Source organism: Ctenopharyngodon idella, chromosome 6, assembly GCF_019924925.1.
Source record: "Ctenopharyngodon idella isolate HZGC_01 chromosome 6, HZGC01, whole genome shotgun sequence".
In the NCBI taxonomy this organism is placed as follows: domain Eukaryota; kingdom Metazoa; phylum Chordata; class Actinopteri; order Cypriniformes; family Xenocyprididae; genus Ctenopharyngodon; species Ctenopharyngodon idella.
This window is the reverse complement of record NC_067225.1, coordinates 24,018,621-24,033,261: the sequence shown is the minus strand read 5'-3', so window position 1 is coordinate 24,033,261 and position 14,641 is coordinate 24,018,621. Positions and strand designations below refer to the sequence as shown.

Sequence of the window (14,641 nt, the reverse complement as noted above, 5' to 3'; positions counted from 1 at the left end):
GTTTCAAGAGTTCAATCTCGCCTACACCATCATTGCTGGAATTTGAGGAAAGTGTTCCAACACGGTTGTAGTAGGTCTGCAACTTGAGGTGAAGGAATGCACTCCAAGTGTTTATGGCCCCTGTCTTGAGGTAAACAGACCAACAGAGATAAACCACAAGGCTCTCTAACCAAGCGAAAGAACCTTCATAAAAATAATGCATTTACAGCGACTGCAACTATTGCCGTTCAATTGACTCAAAAGCTTCCGATGCGAGAAAACTGGGAGTTTTAATAGCTCTGGTTTTAGCCTGGGAGAGCTGTGCTTTAATTGTCGGTGCTAAATCTGGCCTGCTCAGGCTTAAAATACACAGATACCCGTAAACAGGCTTACGTACACTTTAAAAGCATGTTACCTCAGTGAACTGTAGCATAAATATATCTATACATTTATACAGGTCTTTTAAGTTGTAAAACATATTTAATTTAGTTACAAAACTGTTATTTCGATTTCTCAATACAGCAGTAAATTAAACATTTCTCCAGTTGTGCATATCAAAATACAATCCAAAGATTACAACAATAAAGCAATAAACATTCTCTTTAAAGCTCCAGTGAACCAATATGAAGACAACCAGATGCTCTTTTTTTTTTTTTTAACTTTATTTAACATAGAGATTGATCAAATATGGAGTATAACTCACCTGTGTCCACCTTCCAGAAGAAAAGATGAGCCTTTGGTGAGCGCTGCTATACCTTTAATCAACTTTCACATCCTTAGAAACCTCAGCTCCCAGAAAATACAACAGTCAGCTTCACGTCTTCATATTGCATGTGTGTGTGTGGTGTGTGATCATAGAGGGGTGTATACATGCTCCGTAGACTGACTAATGCCTTTCAGGATCAGAAAGGACTCAACATAGGCACTCAGAGTGTAATCACCTTTCACACACGCGCACGCGCACACACACACACACACACACACACACACACACACACAAACACACGCATTGGGTTTCCATGTTTTATGGGGACTTAGACATAATGATTTTTATACTATACAAACTGTAGATATTCTGTCCCTTAACACTACCCCAGCACTCACAGAAAACTTTCTGGACTTTTACATTTTCAAAAAACTTCATTTAGCATTAATTATAAGCTGGTTTCCTTATGGGGACCAAGAAAATGACATTTTGACATTCACTTAGCAATCTAAATGGGGACATTGCATAGACTTCTATTGTTTTTATATGCAGCTAGTTGTACTATAACCTAACCCTAACCCACACCCTAACCGAAAAACTTTCTGCATTTTTACTTCTTTTTTTTTTTTAAAACTGTACTTTATTTTTATATTACACACTGATGCTGATGAAGTTAAACATACAGTGGGTGTGTTTCAGGACTTTGTGTTTTTGTCTTATATATTGCTTGTTTTATGTCACAGGACCCTGAATTCAGTTTAGAGGATTATATGGAATGTGAAGGTGTCTTTGATCAGATTTCAAGACAGAGTGACGTACTTTGCTGACAAAAATGTCCTTACATGACCAGGTTAAATGTTAATTATCAGATAAACACTTGCCTCTCTAGATGGACAAAATAAGAAAACAATTTCTCTGATTAATATGGCACAAATAAATACCAATCATCATTACGTAATTAACACCAATGTCAGTAGAACAACAACCTATAAATATTTTGCGTTGAACATAACTGAACAAGCTCAAGACAAGATAGGGCTTTATGCAGAAAATTATTTAAACAAAACCGCAAGCTAATTTGCTCAAATTCTTGTGATTCTGAAGGGACTGATAAAATAGTCTTAGCTTAACAAAACATCCTATGTACCAAAATTAAGTTTATATTAAGTTAATCCTCATGTATCCCAGCACCACATCAAGTCAGTCATCACTGATATACAAGCACACATATCAGACATAGTATTATAGTAACAGATTATTCTTACAATGAATAAAAACTAAAGCAACGCAAAATACAAAGTAATAGAATACAATTAGAATAGAATTTGCACAGCAAGACAGAACTGCATAAAAGAGAATAGAAAGAAAGCAACATTTTTAATACAATATTCATATAACTGAACTAAAACTCTGCTACTTTCTCGAATGTATTATTAATGTTTTTAAGTATAATCTCTTATCCTTAAACCTAATCCTCATAGGACTTTTACTGCATTTCTAGATTTAAGATTTACTATGTTTATTAAATTGTTTTCCTTATGGGGACAACTAAGGAAAATAGATCTAGATCTAAGTATCCTTCCTCGAACAAGTACCCTCTGCCCCACAACAACCCTTTCACTTCCAAAAACCCATACAAAACACATGTACATTGTTTTCATATCATGTTGGGGACCTCCCACTGATTAGTTGTTCTAAATTTAACTTAATTAGACTAACCCTATAGGGAAGAACCCTAAACCAAAACCTTTGGGACTTGTACATGTTAAATAAGACTTTATTTAATTCCTTTATTTATGTTTGAGATTGGAGGTTTGTAGGACAACATGTTGAGCCCTTTCTCTTGTTTCCTCACGTTGCTCTCTCTCTCTCTCGCTCTGGCCCAGGGAGGTTAAGATGGAGCAAGAGGGTGTTGGAGAAACGGGAGGGAATGGGTGGTGGACAGAAGAAGGAGAGAAGATAAGAATGTGTGTCAGTGAGTCAGGGAGTAGGGATTAAGCTGGACAGTACTGGACCAGGATAGAGAAGACACAACACAACACACATTTCCTTCATCCATCTGAAGACCAAGAAAGAGCAAGATGGAGAGTTTGGCCAGCCTTCAGGGAAACCCAGAGCAACTGCTGATATCTTTATCAAACACTATCCCGTCCTTGGCCCTGAGTAACCAGCACTGGGTGAGCAAACACACGCTCACACACGTCTACTTTGAAATGGGAACATATTTAACGTAGACATTGATTTTTAAAACATTTTTGTTTTTAAAATGATCAATTTTAAGGTCATTTTCGGAGACTATTTTTTCTCTCGAACTATAGTGTAGTGTAAAGTACACACACACATAATATTGACAACTATTAAATACACACAAATAAAAAAAAACTGAATAAGATTAAATTATTTTGAGGCCTTATTTAGTGTGGCTGTTATTGTGTATGTCTTTTGGTATATTCCAAACACATTCCAGACATCAGACATGACTGAGATAACCAGATTTTGACAGTGCGTTCAAAGTCTGTAAGCGCTTTCTCCATGAATTTTGTGTCGCTTTCAAATCAATGGCTAATGGACCATTTACACAGAAATGACTATATATTATAATTCCCTAACACTGCCCTACTAAATGATAAGTATATGGGTAGTTGATGTCCATACATTTATTTGCATCAATGAATTCATTTTAATCACTGTTTAAGTGTCTTGTGACTTGTCCTCTAGTGTAAAAATGAATAAATATTCCATGCAGTCTCTCAATTAATATGAGACCAAAAGAACTGCATTGTAGCTAATACACTAATACATAAAATGCAATAGCAAAATGTAGTGTTTTAGCTGGAATACACAGCAGCATATCACACCACAGGACATGTCAACTACCCTTATCTTGACTATTTTAATCAGTGCACTACACTTAATTTTTATTTCTCTGTTTGTGTGATTGCTTTAGCAATATTGTAATAATTTACAATCACATCAACTTTGTTAACTCAGACCCACACACACAGAATACCAATCTCAAAACAAGTGTGATTGAAAGCAGACCTGTGTCTTGTTTTATGCCTAAGGGATGCTTCTTATTTTTATTTCTTCTAATTTTACTTATTCTCTCTTACCAACAACACATCAGCAAGAATTACATGGAAAATACTTGGGAGAATTTGTCCCAAGTTTTTTTTTTTTTTTTTTTTGTCAGCTGCTGTCTCTTTGAAAGGCATTTTTGGCATTCTCTGTACTTCCTTAAACAGAAAATGATTACTTCATGGTTAAGACTAAAGCACTCAATAGAAATCTGCCAAACTTGTCACAACAAGTCATTAGCTCAATACTGATATTGCTCCAACTAGGCCAACCTGCCAAATGTTTACTGGAAATGAAGGAAGCAAGCACAAAAGATAAGACCTCCTCCAGTACACTGTACTTTGGATGTATTCCTACAGTAAATAGAAAAAAAAAATGTGTTACACTTGTTCATTTCTAGCTTAGTATGTGTTGTCTGGAATGTTTGTATATCGTAATACATGTAAATATATACCAACGAAAGTAAAGCCTAGACAGTGGCACAAATCTAATTTATTTAGATTGTCAATGTATCCATATATTTAGGTCTTAATAGAAAGGTTTTTTTTTTATTATTATTTTTTTTTATCAAAATGTCATGGTACCACTTGTAGTATTATCTTTAAGTAACACTTATTTAAATAAATATTTAAATCAGTAATCAGAATCTAACGAAAATTACCATTGAGAACTCAAATGAGGTACTGAGTATTTAGGGGGAAATGGTCCAATAGACAATAGACTTAATTTTTATATTTTTTCTTTTGATTTTGGGGTGAAATACTTTCTCAAGACTCACCAAGGAGTGTCTTGTCTGTCTAATTTGAGGTGGTATGTGGTCTTTTTTTAGGGTCATATGAATTGCTCAGGTATGGACATGCATTCATTGCTGCTGTGATAGTAAAGCTAGTTACAGCTCTGTCCCTTCAGAGCTGATGGATAACACTAACTTTTATGACCCGTCCAGATCCAAGAGAGAAACGAAGGGTGTACTTTACTGGAAGACAGCTGGGGTTGTTCAAAGAAGGGCGCAGAATTGGAAACTGGAGAACAAAGCTGGAACTCAAGACCCAAACGCATACCTGAGGGCAAAGGTGAGGAGTCAAACATACCCTTTTTTTTTTTTTTTACTGAACATGAATTCTTTGTCACACACAGTTAAAGCATGAAAACATAGTCTTTAACTGACTCCACACCTAGTGCAAGACAAATAAATAAATAAATAAACATAGTAATTTCTGCCAGTTTGTATCTGTGAAAGTATGGTTTAAAGAGCAAAAACAACAGTTTTAAAGTCCAAAATCCCATACATTTTCAGTTAAACCAACTCCAAATGTAACTAACAAATTAAATGGAGATGACCATGAGATGACCTTATCTGGGAAAATATGGTTTATCTTCCGGTGGATATTTCACTCTGTACAAATGTAGGTCTAAGATGCCAAAATAATGAGAAAAGAGAAGGCTCTTCATTGAAAGTTTTCCCTGATGTTTCTCCACAAGATGGCAATGTTGGGTACTCTTTTTTTTTTTTTAACTAGGGGGATTTGTTGTACTTGGAGAGAGCAGTAAAGCCTGATTATTCTTTTTGACGTCTGTTGTAACGTGTTGTACGCGGTCAAGCGCTCTAGCTTTTCTAACCTTCATAAACCATTGCATTATCTTTTAACTCGAGTTGAACAAACGCGGGTACCTTGGCTTCAGACCTCCTCACATGTCCACTTTGTTGCTTCCATCTTCATCTTTTGCTGTTTTTATTGGCGTTTTTCATCGTCTTCTTCGATTAGTTCCAAAGACTTAAGAAGACTGTGCACACATATTACTTTTGAATAGGGTAACGTTATATGTCGGACGTTACATGACCAAACCGGAAAACTGGTCTCATTGCATCCGCTTGTCAGAGAAAGTGTTGACAAGCAGTATGAACTGACAGCATATCTGTGGACTTTTAAGGTAATCAGTGAAACTACATATTTCACATTGTTATATGCGTTTTATTCTATTAAATATCTAAACGTTAGTGTGAAGAAGAAAAAAAAAAAAAAAAAAAAGCTTTTAAATATCAATCTGCATATGCGGGGGACATCAGTTATGCTCATCTTTGCTCGCTCCTTTTAAGTTATCTTGAATAAAACACCAGATTTTTTCATGAAGCACATACAAAAGACCTAAACCGGATGCGATCTGATCTGTTTTACAGAATACAGATTAGATACAGAATAGATACAGATACAGAATAGATTGCGCATAACCCCTATGGTAGAAATTGCAACACGCAATAAGTCCCGCCTTCTAAATAAAAAGTACATTTTTTTCTTGTTCAAGAAGCCATTTCACTCGGATTGGATATATATGGAAGCTTATAAAGTCAGAATTGCGAGTTTATATTAAGTCGCAATTCTGACTTTTTTCTCGCAATTGCGCGTTTTTATTATGCAGTTCTGACTTTATATCTAACAATTCTGACTTTTTTCTCAGAATTATGATATAAACTCACAATTGCGAGCTATAGTCAGAACTGAGTGATATAAACTCGCAACTGCATCTTATAAAGTCAGAATTGCGAGTTTTTATCTCGTAATTCGGACTTTTTTTGAGTTATAAAGTCAAAATTGTGAGATATAAAAAAGTCAGAATTACGAGATATAAACTCGCAATTCTGACTTTATAAGATGCAGCTGCGAGTTTATATCACTCAATTCTGACTTTATAACTCACAAGTCAGAATTATGAGATGCAAACTCGCAATTGCGAGAAAAAAGTTGAAAATTACCTATTTTATTTAATTTAGTGGTGGAAACAAGCTTCCGCAGATATATGACGTGCATCACAATAGGCAAGAAAAGACTATTGAAACTTCCGTTTCATGCCGCGTTCCTCCCCCTGTCACTAAAATAAGATCGAAGAAATTAGTAAAAGAAATGACAACGATGGACAAAATCAAGTCCCGTCCTACATTTTGTCTTTTGAGAAGCCATTTTACTCAGATAAATGTCACAATAGGGAAGAAAAGATGTTCCCAAAATAATAATAATAAAAAAAATCACCCTCTATTTTCTAAACAAAGAAAAGTTATAACATTTTATAAAATCTAAAATGATTCATGTAAATGTTTACTTTTAAAAAAATGACTGAATTTTTTAATCAAAATGTCATAATATGACAGTTTTCTTTCTTGTGATGTATGCGGGACTTCTCCACTCATTTGTCCACTGATTTCATGGTGACTTTGTCAGCAATAAAGTCTCCTGTTGTCTCTCTATTTAAGAGACAGATATTAGCAATGTAGACTGTACACTGGCGGTGGAGGAAAATGAGGAGCCAAAGAAATTAACCACATCCCCATTCTTTCACTCTGACCCTTCTCATTGCCTCCTGGAAGGTGAAGAGGCATGATGTGACAGTGGATCTATGTGGATAAAAGCAGGGATTATACAGATGTTGCGTGTGAATTCAGAGCTCAGGGATTACCTCTGAACTGGGAATAGGAGTGTGTCTCCCTGTAAACATCGTCACAGTGCCATGCAGTAGGGTTATAATATACGGCAGTGTTTACTCGGCTGGTATGAAGGGGTATCGTGCTCCACGGGTGTGTGGCTGTGTACGCTTCTGTCAGAAAGTTTTGGCCAGGTGTGATTGCTGCTTCAGACAGCAAGGTAAGAGATCCATTAGTCTATGTTGCTCTCACTTTTCACTATAGTCAAATTGTCAGATCTCTTCGAATATCATTTGTATTTGCATTGTGTTAGGCTTTGCTGTTTTTAAGGGATGAATATTCTGAATATGTGCCAATCATACTTGATTAGACCAAAAACATTAATTCATATTTTACACATTTTGGAGCTTGGAAAGGATTCTTTGCTTGGAAACCGAGTGTATTAATTGCATTATTCTGCTGCTTCATCATACCTGCAGTTTGTAAAAATGATGTTAAACTATTTCTTAACATTGTTATTTTGTCAGTATTATTTTACATCTATTGAAATGTTTTATTGCTGATGCATTGTATGTGTGTGTGAATGGTTGTTTTATAGGTTATTGCAGGATTATGGTGACCTTTAGAAACAGCTAATCCATGCACACAGAAAAAGTAGAATCCATTCTGTTCTGTCCCTCATTCTCTCTCTCAAAGTTTTTCTTTTTCTTTTGCCCTTCAGATAGGGCATGTTTCTCTCATTTTGCGCTGTAAAGCTTTTAAATCGGGGAAAAAGCCAAACCATTTTTAAGCTGTATCATCTGCTTATAAGGCAGAATCTCTTCCATGAACTGCCAGCTATATTTATATTCCACCTTTCATGACTATGTGGAAAATTCAACAAAAATAACTGCAAGATGAATATTAGAGGTGAAACTGGAAATTCCCTTGTGATATAATCTTATTACTCTCTGTCTCTCCAAATTCTCTCCTTATTGCACAATATACACTACTATTCAAAGGTCTAGGGTCAGTAAGATTTTTGTTTATTTAATTAATTTTTTGAAGTAATTTAATACTTTTATTACGCATTAAATTGATCAAAAGTGACAGTGAATAGACTTTTACTTTGTTGCAAAATGTTATATTTTAAATAAATGCTGTTCTTTTTCATTTTCTATTTATCAAAGAATCCTGAAAAAAATCACACTTTCCACAAAAATATTAAGCATGACAACTGTTTTCAAATCTGATAATAATAATAAATGTTTTTTGAGCACCAAATCGGGATATTATAATGATTTCTGAATGATTATGTGAAACTGAAGACTGGAGTAATGATTCATTTTAAAGAATATATAAATAGTTGTTTTAAATTGTAATAATATTTCACAATATTTTTGTTTTTACTGTATTTGTAATTAAATAAATTCAGCCCTGGTGAGCATGGGGCAAGAGGTTTTTTTAATTATTAAAAAATCTTAGAGACCCCAAATTTTCTTTGTGAATGTTTGTGAATTTAACAACAATAAATGCAACAGTAAAAAAAAAAAAAAAAACAGTTAATTGGGAAAAATGTCAATACGTTTAATTTTACTGCTAAGTATTTCAAAATATGTTTTTAATTTATAATAAAAAAATCTATAATATTTTAATAGAAGAAGCTTTTCTGGTAATATATGTATATATTGTTAAAATTATTAATAAATAAAAATGATAAAAAAGCACTTTATTTATGGCAAAAATGGCCATATATAAAGTAATGGGAAATAAAGGTCGCTTCTAATGAAATGAGGTAAGTCTTCTACCCCCTGTTTTATCATGGTGGTTGTCAGTACAATCAAGTTAAAATCATTTAATCATGCATTTAGTTATAATCTGTTATATTTGTTTGTAGACCTAAAAATGCCATCCATTAATTTGTCAAATGTTCAGAGTTTTGATAATCACAGCCTCCATTTTTACTTTAGCATAAATATGACAATTTTTTCATTGCTGTTTGTTCATATGTTAAACACCTGTTTTTCGGAAGTGTTGCTTTGAAGATCTTCTATCACATTACCTTTCTCTCTCTCTCTGTCTCTGTCTCTGTAGAGTCATACACATTGACAGGGCTTGGCGATGTCTCCTTGCCTACTGATACACCTTCGCCCTCTGTCTCCATTGATGACCTCTCTCCAATCTCACCCAGCAATAATCAGCCTCCTTCCTCTAGGCGGCCATCTACCACATCTACCCGCTCTCTCAAGGCCCTCAAGAGATGGTTGAGCAGCCCAGTTCGAAGGCTGAGTCTGGGAGGAGGTGGCAAGGGTCAGAGCTCAAAGGTCATTCAGCGCCCAGACGGCTCAGGCTATATGTTTCTGCCTCTCTCACCTGCTCAAAGCCCATTGAGCCCAACAGAGAAGTCCAAAAAACTGCCCCACTCCTACAGATCTCTGGTATGCACATAATTTACACTACTGTTTAAAAGTGTGGGGGCAGTAAGTTTTTTGGTAACACTTTACAGTAAGGTTTCATTAGTTAACATAAAACTTTTGAATGGTAGTGTATATCACAGAGAGAGAGAGGGAAAAAGTGTATTTTTTATACTGTATATAATACTAAAACTGTACACACACTCTTGTCCTGTGGCATGCAGGACTGTGGTGAACTTTCAGGGCCAACATCTCCTGACAGTCCCTATTACCCAAGATACCTAAATGATCTCTTGCAGGTACTACACAACACTGATTACTTGACAGTACTGAATAATTTTACTTAACTGATTTGTGCTTGTGATGGCTAATGAGTCCAATTTCAGAGGCATCAGTCTTGCGATGTGCATTCTGGGAGATGGGAGGGAGGTGCCTCGTTGATTGATGAGACACTTGTACAATCGCTGAGCCTAGAGGATGAAGACCAGGAGAGAAGAACTGCCTTAGAGAAAAGCATGTAGGTATTTGATTGATGGTGACCTCAAACCCATGGTTTCTGGAATAAAATGTTGTTAATAATCCTGCTCCAAATCAGACATACCTCATATTTTACTCATAGATATGTGCTGACAGAGCTGGTAGAGACAGAGAAGCTGTATGTGGAAGATCTGGGGCTTGTAGTGGAGGTAACATAAATGCATTCAATATGCATAGAAGAGCTTAGTCATTCTCTCTTTTTAACTCTCACTTTCTCCCTTCTCCAGGGTTATATGGCTACAATGAAAAGTGTTGGGGTGCCTGAGTATTTGGCAGGAAAGGATAAAATTGTGTTTGGGAACATTCATCAGATCTATGACTGGCACAAAGAGTAAGTCACCTATTGATATGATCTGTGCCAGTTGAGACCTTCTTACAGCTCCTACCTTTATTTATCTATTTTTTTCTATTTGAACAGCTATTTTCTTGAAGAGTTGGAGAAATGTGTGTCTGAACCTGACCTGCTGGCACAACTGTTTATTAAACATGTATGTCTATGTTTTATTTCCTTCTTGTGAGTTAAACTGCTGATGATATTGTCAGTATATAATGTAGTAATTTGTATTACATAAATTGAAACATTTGCTGAGGAACAAATATGTCTGTGTGTTTCCCAGGAGAGGCGGCTCAACATGTATGTGGTCTATTGTCAGAACAAGCCAAAGTCAGAGCATATTGTCTCAGAGTACATTGAAACCTATTTTGAGGTAAATTATGATGAAATGAGGTAAAATCTGAGTAGTTATGTGGCCATGTTTACTATTTAGTGTATGAGGGAAAGGTCTTTGATTATGTTTCTTGTGCTCTTTCTTAATGTAGGAACTGAGACAACAGCTGGGTCACAGACTGCAGTTAAATGACCTGCTCATCAAACCTGTTCAGAGAATCATGAAATATCAGCTGCTGCTGAAGGTGTGTTAGTGTAAGCTTGTACAAAAGCTCAAAATAGCTACTTCTAATGGTGGACCTTTTTTTTCACCTGTACTTTCAGTCTTTCTCTATTTTCCTCCTCTGTACACCTAACAGGGTTTATGGCCATAGCTGAAATATCATTATAATTTTAAATAATTGTTTTCTATTTTAATATATTTTAAAAATGCAATCTATTCCTGTGATGGCAAAGCTGAATTTGCAGCAGCCATTACTTCAGTCTTCAGTGTCACATGATCCTTCAGAAATCATCCTAAATACTGTATGTTGATTTGGTGCTCAAGTAACATTCCTTATTATGATCATCAATGTTGAAAACAGTTGTGCTGCTTAATATTTTTGTGGAAACCATGATACTTTTTCTTAGGATTCTTAACAGCATATATTTAGAAATATTTTGTAACATTATAAATGTCTTTACTGTCACTTTGATATATTTACTGCTGAAAAAGTATTAACGGCACAATATGTAAGATTTTTGGATTAAAATATTCAAAAACCACTAGAACAATGTTATATATTTTGTTGATTTGTGTACTTACATTATCCCAAATGTTTCCAAGAATGTATAAATCCAGAAAAATAAGCAATTTAACCAGGACACGGATTGTGTCCGTGCGTCGCCTATCAATGACATCATACCCGCGTTACCCTCGATTTCCATGGAAACACCAAAGACGCTTTAATATATTATGTGTTTTATTAGACAGGTGAGCAACTGTTTGAATGGATACATTAATTGACAGAAAACTCATTGTTATATAGCTTAACACAGTAAGTCTTATTGTTTGAATCTTGTTTTCTTGATTTACAGCGAGTACCATGTTTTACCATGCCTAATATTGATCTAGTTTACTGCAGTGTGCATTAAGTGTCTCATAGTAGCCCCTGAGCGGAAGAAGTGGAAGCGGCGACTGCGGCATAATAAAAGTTCGGCTACTCTCGAGTGTGTCACGCTCGTCTCTCATTAGCTATCGCTCCAGCTCTGCTTCATACTACAGTAACTTTAATAATCTCATCCATAAACATGATTTCTGCCCGATTCCCATCCTGATTCTTTTCCACCGGCTATAGACAACACCTCCGATGATTGCGCGAAATCAAGGAGTCATCAAGCTATACCTTTGTTTTGAATAAGTGACCTCTAGCGGCGAAAATGTACATATTATGCCTTTAATTAAAAAAATTTTAAAAAAATCATACTGACCTCAAACTTTTGAATGGTAGTAAATATATTCCCATTACAGATAAAATTACCTCAAATTCGTACAGTATGGCCAATATATATAATTCTAAATCTTGTCATTGTATGGGCTGACATGAAGTGCATAACAACAAACAGAGAAAAGAAAAGTATTATGATAGCTTTTGTTGCTACTTAGTTATTTGTAAGAAAATCAAATCAAACATGCCTTGTTTAACCCTGACATATAGATAAACAACGTAGATGTGATTTAGGTTAAAAAAAACAAACAAAAAAAACAGATTTAACCCACAGAAAATGGGTTAAAAAAGTCAACGCCTCATTTTGCATATTTATTCTTGTCCGTCTTTACAAATTAAGGATCTGAGTTGGAGTCCTTATGCCTGTTAGTTAGTATTCTGCCTATATGCTGTTTATTTACAGGATTTCTTGAAGTACTACACTAAAGCAGGCAGACAAACAGAAGATCTTGAGGTAGGTTCAGTCTGTACTATCTTATAAAAGAGGGGGAAAGAGAATAAACTCTTTGACATATTGAATTATTATTCTGTCTTCTTTTTGTGTCCTTATCACAGAGGGCAGTGCAGGTGATGTGTTTTGTTCCAAAGCGATGTAACGACATGATGAATGTTGGAAGACTACAGGGTTTTGAGGTAAGATGCACAAATACACTGGAGAAATGGAAATGGTTTACTTCACCTTGGTAACCTTCAGTATCCGAAATGAGCACAACATGAGGCCATTATTTATACAATAATTATCTATTTATGCCATTTATAGTTCTTTTATATTTGTATTAGCTCTCTCACCTATATTTGAAGCTATATGGGTTCATAGGGTCAGCTGAGAGCACAAGGGAAACTCTTGCAACAGGACACCTTCACATTCATTGAAAATGAGAACAGCATCCTCTCCCGTCCCAAGGAGAGACGGGTGTTCCTCTTTGAGCAGCTTGTCATCCTCAGCGAGCCAATTGACCGCAAGAAAGGCTTTTCCCTGCCAGGATACATCTATAAAAACAGCATCAAGGTGAGAAGCAGAGGAGAAAAAAGTGGGAGATTATATGCAAAATAAATATGTTTATTTGTTTCTTTCATAGATTAGTTGTTTGGGCATTGAGGATCGTTGCCCGGATGACCCATGTCGGTTGGTGTTGACGTCTCGTAATGTAGATGGAAGCATGCACCGATTCATTCTTCATGCATCAACTCCAGAAATCAGAATGTCCTGGGCAAATGACATCATACAGATCCTGGAGACACAACGCAACTTTTTAAACGGTGTCATAATCATACTTTTCATTGACCATTCTGTGACCTCGCCATAGATCAGAATTCCTAATGGACACTGTTCTCTTTTATCTCCTCTATCAAACCCATTTTAGCTCTGCAATCTCCTATTGAATTCCAGAGAAAAGAAATTAAATCCCTCAGCCTGAGAATGAACATGACAACATCACCCTCACTGAACTCTGACCTGCGACCCTATAGCTCTGCCTCAATAGACCGCCAGGGTCTGCCTTGCCTGCGCTCCTGGAATTCTTCACAACCTTCCATGCCTCAGTGAAAGGTCAGTGTTTGCTAGATTGTGAAGTTATCATAATTTGTTCATTAAACGCCCCAAAAATGTCTATAGATCCATCTGGTTTCATAGCGTTATATTTTGTAGAGTATTGGACTTATGATTTCCCTCTATTCCTATAATTTTCAGCTTTCTGACAGTCCTGTAAAGGCACTTTCTCATCTTCTTCTGCCTTCAACCCAAGCAATGGATCATCTGTTACTCTCAGGAGAACATTATAAGGAGATAAAGGAAGACTTAGTCCCTTTCCGAGTTAGTTATGTCCAATAAACAAAGATTGAATTTATTTAATTATTCATTATAACTGAATTATTCATCCGCCTGCCATTTCAATATGTTAATTCACACAAACCATATATCCAACACAACCTTCAGGGCCAAGTATTTTGAACCTACAAGACTACATTTTCTGTTACCATAACAAAAAGTATTGGACCGTATGTGCTAAACTTTGCATTAGTGACATTATATCATACTGATAATTCTATATTGCTAAAATTGTGCATGGGAAGGTTAACTTATTCCTTGTTCCAAATGATATATAATGTGACATAGAGGAAGATTTTAGGCATTAAACATGTCAGGTACTGTAACGTATACTTGATCCTCTTGTAAAAAGACAGTATATCAAGCTATCCAATGTATTACTTTTTCATATTTGAATTCAGATGTTTTCATTAGCATTGTATATTCACTGAATGACTCTAGATTTTCGTATTGAAAGCTGTCAATTAAAAGATTATCCCAGACTTCTCTGTATGTCTACTACAGTATATTCTAACTTTACCATACAAGGTTTACACAGTTCTTCAGGAAGA

General features: G+C 35.6%; 1 protein-coding gene across 2 annotated transcripts; it reads left to right on the top strand.

The window, feature by feature from the left end:
• Positions 1 to 2,588: 2,588 nt before the first annotated feature.
• Positions 2,589 to 14,532, top strand: arhgef25b (Rho guanine nucleotide exchange factor (GEF) 25b). Of its 2 annotated transcripts, XM_051897895.1 has the most exons (16): positions 2,589 to 2,862; positions 4,710 to 4,836; positions 9,252 to 9,595; positions 9,796 to 9,870; positions 9,958 to 10,088; positions 10,191 to 10,257; positions 10,336 to 10,439; positions 10,527 to 10,596; positions 10,726 to 10,815; positions 10,928 to 11,020; positions 12,666 to 12,716; positions 12,818 to 12,895; positions 13,080 to 13,271; positions 13,342 to 13,522; positions 13,627 to 13,811; positions 13,953 to 14,532. In XM_051897895.1, exons 1-15 carry the CDS (start codon positions 2,767 to 2,769, stop codon positions 13,806 to 13,808), a joined length of 1,881 nt encoding a protein of 626 aa, XP_051753855.1. In that variant the 5' UTR covers positions 2,589 to 2,766; the 3' UTR covers positions 13,809 to 13,811; positions 13,953 to 14,532. The 2 variants fall into 2 exon arrangements, with proteins under 2 accessions (XP_051753855.1, XP_051753856.1); XM_051897896.1 differs by lacking the exons at positions 2,589 to 2,862; positions 4,710 to 4,836 and adding an exon at positions 6,454 to 7,398.
• Positions 14,533 to 14,641: the final 109 nt, after the last annotated feature.